The sequence below is a fragment of the Priapulus caudatus genome, unplaced genomic scaffold, assembly GCF_000485595.1.
Source record: "Priapulus caudatus unplaced genomic scaffold, Priapulus_caudatus-5.0.1 Scaffold16, whole genome shotgun sequence".
NCBI lineage: Eukaryota > Metazoa > Priapulida > Priapulimorpha > Priapulimorphida > Priapulidae > Priapulus > Priapulus caudatus.
The window spans coordinates 952291-960703 of NW_014577077.1; the positions used below are offsets into that span (position 1 = coordinate 952291).

An 8413-nucleotide genomic window follows, 5' to 3' on the forward strand; every position below is an offset into this window, starting at 1 on the left:
CATCAAAATATGTATCGGGGTTTAAAGTTGTAGAAAATGAACACATTGAATGATAGGTTTGGTGTTTTTGACTTTAAAAGAAATTTTCAAGTAAAAAAATGTTTTTTTTACCTACCAACCTACCCTTTAAAAAAATTAATTTGGAACCGTAAACAGACATTTATTTTATTTTATGCCTAGTATCGAGTTATATCAGCAGTTTGTAAGAATTGATATTATAATTGAAATCCCCAATATCAGCAGTTTGTTTGGTCAGCAGTTAATAATTTCAGGAGCTTTTTGGTCAGCAGTTGATAATCACTGTCTGTGGGGCTGTGTGGGGGTTTAACATGTTTTGCCAACAATACATAATTCATGCAGGAATTGGTGACAATCGGCAGGAATAATGCCATTTATTGACTGGGCAAACATGGTCACTGTGTTTGTGTAGGCCTACGAACTATAATTGTTATTCAAGAAACAGGCATATTGATATTTCGGAAAACCTACCTTAAGTGCAGGAGATAAAGGTATATTAACTTGTATTAACTCAGCTACAAAGTTTTTGGCGTCAAACTCAACCGAACGTGAAGATGTTGTGAGCACATTGTCGTGAAGAGCCTCATTATGGATTTTGGGATATCCCAGGGGAGTCCCATGAAGGGAATTCCTCAACTTAAAAATAACTTAGCTAATAAAAATTCGCTGTTTCCCTTTTATAGTATACATTTTAAATTATATATATTTTAAATATGCATATATTTAGGATGAAAGAAAGAAGTTGCGCGCCTGGCGAGAAACATACGTTTTTTATATTTCCGCGGCTGTCGAGTTTCGAACAACCGACACCTAACGTATGAGGCAAGCGTGCTACTACTGCGCCACAGCGCAAGCTGGTCATGACGCGTTTAATTACATTGGTTACATTGGTTACATTGGACTACATTGGTTAATGGTAGTCGCTTCGATACACCGGTATGCTATTTTTAGCCAGTTTTAAATCAAACGGCTTCAAATTCAACTTTATCCTATTTTCATCATTGCAAAAGTGCGCCAATATTACTCTATATGAGTGGTAATGCATCGTTTATAGTCAAGCAATTTCAAATCATGCGAGCAGATTCAGAGAACATAGCTAACAAATAATGGGCTGTTCCCTTTTATAGTATAGATATACTACACATATATATTATATAGACATACATATATACATATATATATATATATATATATATATATATATATACATATATAGGCTCTATACCAGATAAAGTCTAGGTTGGTGATTAGTTAGAATTATTTTAAATGAGTTATGATTAATTGATTGATTGATTGATTGATTGATTGATTGATTGGTTGATTGGTCCTTGCAGCATGCCGATGATGGACGTCCTTGTGCGAGTGGCCATAAACAACAGACTTGTTCCGGCCAACATCCTGCTTCACGTACCGGACCCGGACAAGAGCGGAGAGTCGATTCTCTACAAGCCTAACACCGCTGTCGGCAGTCTAGGTGAGACATGCTAGCCTGCTGCTGCTGCTGCTGATGACGAGTTTATGGGAATAGGATTGAATGAATGGCTAGCTCGGTGCCAGTACCAGAAATATAGGAGCGGGTGGGGCGGTGAATACATAGCGGATTTGCTTTCACAGGATATTTTTTTAGAGAAATAACTGTGCTAGTGCTACCCGATTGATTCTTGGCACATGTTTTAGCGACGTATTGCAAGGATCAAGCTATTAGTCACAAAAATGGTGAAAGGACGGAGTCATTAGGCAGAATCACCTGGACCATTCATTTCCTTTTACTCTCTGGATGCTTTCCCCACGGACTCGTCGCTTTGTCCGCGTGTCATTCCGTAGAATTATTTTCGAAAGAGGATTTTCAATGGGGTTGTCTTTTATTTCAAAACGCTTTCTTATTTAGAGAAGTAGGATTAGGGAGGGGGCGGTTTAGTGAGTGCGATGTTTTTGTGCGCAGGGAATTTAGCGAGATAATGGTGTATTATTAATATTTTTGTTAGGCAGCAATGAGGGTTGGCGTGGTTTTATAAGGAGCCATTAATTAGTACGTGGTTGGCGTGTTCACAGGTGCTCACACCGTATACGTCGTAGCGAAGAATCATGCGCTAGAGAGCAAGCGGACACAAAGCAAACCTGGCGCGCAGCAGCAACAGCAGCAGACGCAGCCGTTCGAGGTGAGTACTTAATTCTAGCCGTCTGTAGGAAAGGTCTGAAGGCTCATTCGAAAATTCGAACTTCAAGCATAACTACTAAGCGTTATTTGATTGGTCCGAAACCTCTTTTTAGATTTCGGGATTTCTAATGAGACTTCAGGGCTTTCGCACACGTCTGTCACCGCGTGTCGTCGCCGCATGCTCCGTATTCAAGCGACCTGTCATTTCCTATCATCGTCTCCTATCGCTCTCATCTGCTTCTACGTCAATGCACGCGCCGACATTGAAGAGGGTTTGATTGACAGCGTCAGTTGCCGCGCTGCTCACGGCCACGTTGATCTGAATGTAATAACGTAGGATGTCTACGTGAATATTTTTGTTTGCACTCTCAGTGCGCGAGGAATGTACTCGCATGCGTCGTGCACCGAACGTACACCCGAGTTGCCAACGTATATTTGTTTAGATGTTGAGTTTTAGGTAAAACAAATGAAATCACTTATGACGTATAAAAATCGGTTATAAAATTCTTTCGTTTATATGCCTTCGTTAGTTACATCCATTTTTTCGTGATACCACATACTTGCAAACAGCTACATTCAATTGAATTCTCTTGTCAAACTTGTCCCTTGCGTTGGGGTACAGCGCAGGTTCAAGACACTGTTGACGCCATACGCAGTGTTTAGTCATATCCTCTATCTAATATATATTATCACGGGTAAATTTCCTATTATCTCCTCCTGGTATTATATAATAGTATGTGAGTTCACATTATATCTCATTATGTACGAATGCACCGTGTTTATACGCATCGACGAATACCGTATTAACACGCAGCTATTCACATTGCTATTTGTCATGATCACGCGCAATGCGTGCCCTCATTGTCGGCTATTCGTGTTTCGTGACACTTCCTATGTGTGATGTTCGCTGTATAATCTCGTGCAGGGAATTACGTACGTGTGTGTGTATGTGTGCACAATGACAGCGCTTATTTCACACGCTAGCTGATTTGCGGATTTGTCGCACGGGAAGTCGATCCAATGTCGCGTACAGAGTCGTAAATTCCTATATTCCTAAATATGGTTATTTACTATAGTTATGTCAGACCGGCGCATCAGTGATAAAAGCGGTAGGGAGGTGCGATCGGTGTGGGGGTGGAGAAATAGACAGGGAAGGGAGTGATAGATATTGGGGCGAGAGAGCGCGATGGATGAATGGATGGATGGATGGATGGATGGATGGATGGATGGATGGATGGATGGATGGATGGATGGATGGATGGATGGATGGATGGATGGATGGATGGATGGATGGATGGATGGATGGATGGATGGATTGATTGATGGATGGATGGATATCGAAAGAACGCGCGCAGAGAAAGAAAAGGGGAGAGAAGCGAGGGAGTGGCGAGAATCAAAGTGAGAAATAATGGGAGGGAATGAGGGGAGCAGGAGCAGGTAACGACATACGACTGCGAACCCGCTATGGTCACGTCATTATAGCGTGAGTAATTATGCTGGGTTAGCTTCACGCTCACCTATTGACCGTAATCAGTCACGCAACTTCTCCGTATGTCTCTTCTCTGTTGCCTCCTCATTTTTCCATGAACAGGCATCACGTGCCCACTAATCACGCAATAATCGTAATGTTGCAAATGTAGTTCTCAACTACATATAGTCCTTCGCTCAGCCACAGGTCACAACCTTTCCGCCAGTGCTACGGTACAGAGCTACTGCAAATGATGCAGTATAATTATACTTCCCCGTCCCGGTTCTGTTTGGAAGAGTCGAACGATCGTTGTGAAACGCGAATACCAAAAGGCTATATTTTTTTTATCGAGTCGCGTTTTTTGGGAAATGCAGTTCCCGTGTTGCCGTGTTTTCAATTCGATTCGTAGTATTGATTACCCACAAGTAAATAAGTTTCCTATAGCGTATATTCATCCCTATATGCACGCGGTGCGTTACACCGTGGATAATGTTTTGGGTGCCGCTACACCAGCTCTTCTTATGCACTTAGCCGTGGTGGGGCCAAAGGCTGCAGAGGTAAGTAGTAATTGCATGGCTAGTTATCCCCTACGGCTTTCGTTGCCACGCGCCTAGCGCACGCATATATTAATTGTATTACTAAGACGTATGAAGATATGCAGGTAGATGTATGTATGTAGGTCAACGTGTCAATACCGTGGCCGATTAAACGCACGCTTAGCAGCAGAGTGAATATCTTATGAGGCAGATCGGGGGAGAGATGTGTGGGGTAATACTCCATTAGGAGTAGGATTATGATTAATGGTTAGGGTTATGTTATAGGTTAGGTTAGGTTAGGGTTAGGGCTAGGGTTAGGATTATCAATCATTAATCATTAATCATTAATCATTAATGATATCAAAGTTGGGAACACTCCTAATGAAGCGTTAGCCGATGTGTGGTGTTCAAGGAATCAGGTATAACCACAAGGAAAGTTGATTTCAAAATGCAATACCAAAAAAACAAAGTTGCGAGGCTGACTGTTAGCGAAGCAGCGAGTCATCATTAGTAGCTTGTAAGTTTGTTTCGTTTCGTGCCTTTATTTTATGTTTCTGCGCAAATGTTGCCTTGTCTTTGTGGTTTCAGTTTGTGCATGACCTGCTGTGTTGGTACTGTTTTACGCACATTGTACGTTTATTTTTTGTTATCAATTTCATTACTTGATTACTTTATTTAATTATTCATTTATTTGATTACTTTACTTATTATATATTTTTATTGTATCTATTTATTTATTTCATTTACTATATTTATTTGTGATTATTTATTTTATATTTTGCGTTCATTTTTAGACATTCTCTCGTTCATTCTGCGTAATATAGTGTGTTCGTACATGATACGGTCGTTTATATTACTGTTTGATTGATATGCTGTCTTCGGTGTGTTGCTCTGCTCTGTGTTGTCTCATGTGTGGTTGGAATGCTGTCATGTGTGTCACACAGTACGATACTTCGTATTTGCAGTTAGTATGATGTCTCGTTTCATAGTTGATATTATGGCTTTACGTTCATAGTTGGCACGATGTTTTGTTTTGTATGCATGAGTGAATGCGTGCGTGCGCGTATTTGTGCGTGTTAGGTGTGTACGTGTGTGCGTGTGCGTTCGTGCGGGTATGAGGGCGTATATTATCTGTGCGTGTGCGTGCGCTTGTGTGTACACTGCACACTATATATAGCGTGCACGGTGCTTGAGATGGACCGCAGGCAGACACGTCTTTTCTTCGTACTTGATATTCCCGTGCGTGCCACCTCCTTCCCCTCACAGCAGGCAGGTGCGCCTGCGCGATGACGTCATCGTCCCTGGATCTCAGCCAAAGTCGAAGTTTCTCTTTCGCGCACCCGGTTAGTCTCTTGTATGCGAAGATGTAATCCGCGAGGGGGGACATTGTGTCACGCGATCGCTACGTAGTAACAGGTTTTTGTGCGCAAAGCTTTAGTGTGGTGGGTAGGCTAGGCTGTGGGCGCTCCCACTAAACTCAATCACACGTGTTATACGGCTACAGCTGCCGTCGAGTTCTACTCACGTGTACGCGGCCTTGTATACAATCGCCTCAACGTGGTATATTTAACTGTCATTAGCAGCTAGTACGCATCTTATTGCTAATATAGGGCATCACCTTATATATATATATATATAGGCCTACAATATAATAATAATAATAATAATAATAATAATAATAATAGTAATAATAATAATAATAACAATAATAATAATAATACATGTATGTGTACGGGTTCCAAAACGCTTGAAGCTACAATAATGTCTTGCATCTTATGTCAATTTAGCTACCCTTGAATTTTATACTAACACGCACATTTGAATTGCAAGTGAACAAAGGTGAACTTTGCCCGATTTTATGATAATTAACACCTGATGATTTTACGCCGCAATAAATGACTACCACAACATTAGCATAGTTTATAACGCGATTAAGTGTTCACAGTCAAGTGCTGGCCTTCAGTAGTAGATTTATGTGAAATATATAGTATTTGTAGTACCAGAAACGAAAAGAAACTAAAAATTTTGTTTTATTTCCTCCTGATAATATGATATGTATCTATAGTATTATCTATAATAACTTAAATATATAGTATTGTCTCACATCGACTAACGATAGAGAAGGCCCTATTAAAAAAGTTTATTCATGCAGACTATAGCTACCTTTCATGTATCTGTTGTGAATTCTGCTGAGGGCTATCTTGTGCGCATAGGCCCTTACTATGTGCGTGGGTCATCACCTCTCGCGGCATCGAACCGACCTAATTGCCTCCATTGGACATTGGAAAAAATGCGAGGTCTGACCTCACCTGTCCTCTCCAAGCACACGCATCTGTGGTATATGACACACCCAGAGGCCCTGCAACTTCAAGGCGAGCCCGTGCGTGTTAAACGCTCGTTTAGCGCGATGATAAAATATATATTAGAAGCCGAACGATATATGAAGGGGATGATATAATTGTATCCGCGTGCAATAGATCATTCCTATAAATTTCGTGTGCATAATCTAACGTGGCAGGTGTGATGGTACAGGATAGCCAATGCATTCCCCATCATGTAGACAGTCATAGTTATAGGTTATGTGTTGAGATTACAGTTAGGATAAAGATTAAGATTACATTCACTAAACTTTACTGCTAACCATAGAATAATAGCCGTGATGGGCAGTATGTCAGGCCGCGTGAGCAACCGCGTATAGACGCCGTTGTAGCGTATTGTATGCAAAATAGTCCTACATTAACAGTACATCACTAGTAAAGTAATGAGGAATTCTTATTCCTGATTACACAGTAACAATTTCCTGCATGCCATTTACGCGCGCATTACATAATCTGATGGTGTCATTTCGTAACCGATTTCCCTAGAGCACACAGTAGTAGGAAGTACTGGGCGACGTAAGGCCCGTACGTGTGACACTCGTACGCACGGTATACATGAGGTAAACGCTTTGAGACTGAGAGCCTGGGGTACAGTAGTTATTACGTCCATTACAGACGGAACACGGCCTATAGGGAACACTGAGACAGGCGGACAGAGATATAGTGTGCGCGCGCGAGGATAGACAGCAAAACAGAGAGGGAGAGAGAGAGCACAAAAGAGAGAGAGAGAGAGAGAAAGAGAGAGAGAGAGAGAGAGAGAGACAGCGCGAGCGAGGAAGTGAAAGAGGGCTTGATGGAAAGAGTGCGAGAGTGAGAGCGAGAGCGAGAGTGAGAGAGAGGGGAGAGCAAACCGGATACAGAGATATACGTAGTTGACTTAATTCGTGCCGTTGCATCCACTGCAAGAATAGATTATCTAACCGCAAAACAGGCACTTACATCTCAGCATCAACACGCATATCCCCACGTACGCACGCACGCACGCACGCACGCACGCACGCACGCACGCACGCACGGACGCACGGAAGCGCCAAGCTCTGCGAGCCAACTCGTGTTGCAAAGTATAGCGTTGAATTATCGGAAGTTATCGAACGGTTGTGTATCTTGGGAACGGCTGAGGAATGTCTACCTGTCTCCTAGCCGTGTCCAGTAGGCGTGTCGCGGCAAGAATGGGATGACAGCTGACAAAGGGGTCGGTTCCGTTAGGAATTCCGCCCATCGCAGTGTATCGAACATCTTGTGAACATGACAATTGTAACATTTCATCTATCTATCTATCTATCTATCTATCTATCTATCTATCTATCTATCTATCTATCTATCTATCTATCTATCTATCTATCTATCTATCTATCTATCTATCTATCTATCTGTCTGTGATAGATAAATCGATAGATAGATAGATAGATAGATAGATAGATGAATGGATGGATGGATGGATAGATGGATAAATGCATGCATGCATGCATGCATGGAGAGATGGATGGATGGATAGATGGATGGATGGATGGATGGATGGATGGATGGATGGATGAATGGATGGATAGACAGACAGACAGACAGACAGGGATCTATCGATCTATCGATCTATCTATCTATCTATCTATCTATCTATCTATCTATCTATCTATCTATCTATCTATCTATCTATCTATCTATCTATCTATCTGACGTATCAGGACCAAATACCCCCGGACAATCACCCCCGGACAATTACCCCCGGACAATTACCCCCATGCCATTTACCCCCATGCCATTCACCCCCGGACAATTACCCCCCGGACAATTACCCCCCGGACATTTACCCCCCGGACAATCACCCCTGGACATTTACCCCCCGGACATTTACCCCCGG

The 8413-nt window shown here is 42.1% G+C and overlaps 1 protein-coding gene across 5 annotated transcripts in view; it reads left to right on the forward strand.

Moving 5' to 3' along the window:
• Positions 1-8413, forward strand: part of LOC106810371 — a 100843-nt gene that overhangs the window by 56296 nt on the left and 36134 nt on the right. For all 5 annotated transcript variants that reach the window (XM_014813729.1, XM_014813693.1, XM_014813720.1 and 2 more), the window contains 2 exons: positions 1353-1492; positions 2071-2177. In XM_014813729.1, the coding sequence (XP_014669215.1) occupies positions 1353-1492; positions 2071-2177 (247 nt within the window). The remainder of the gene's footprint in view (positions 1-1352; positions 1493-2070; positions 2178-8413) is intronic.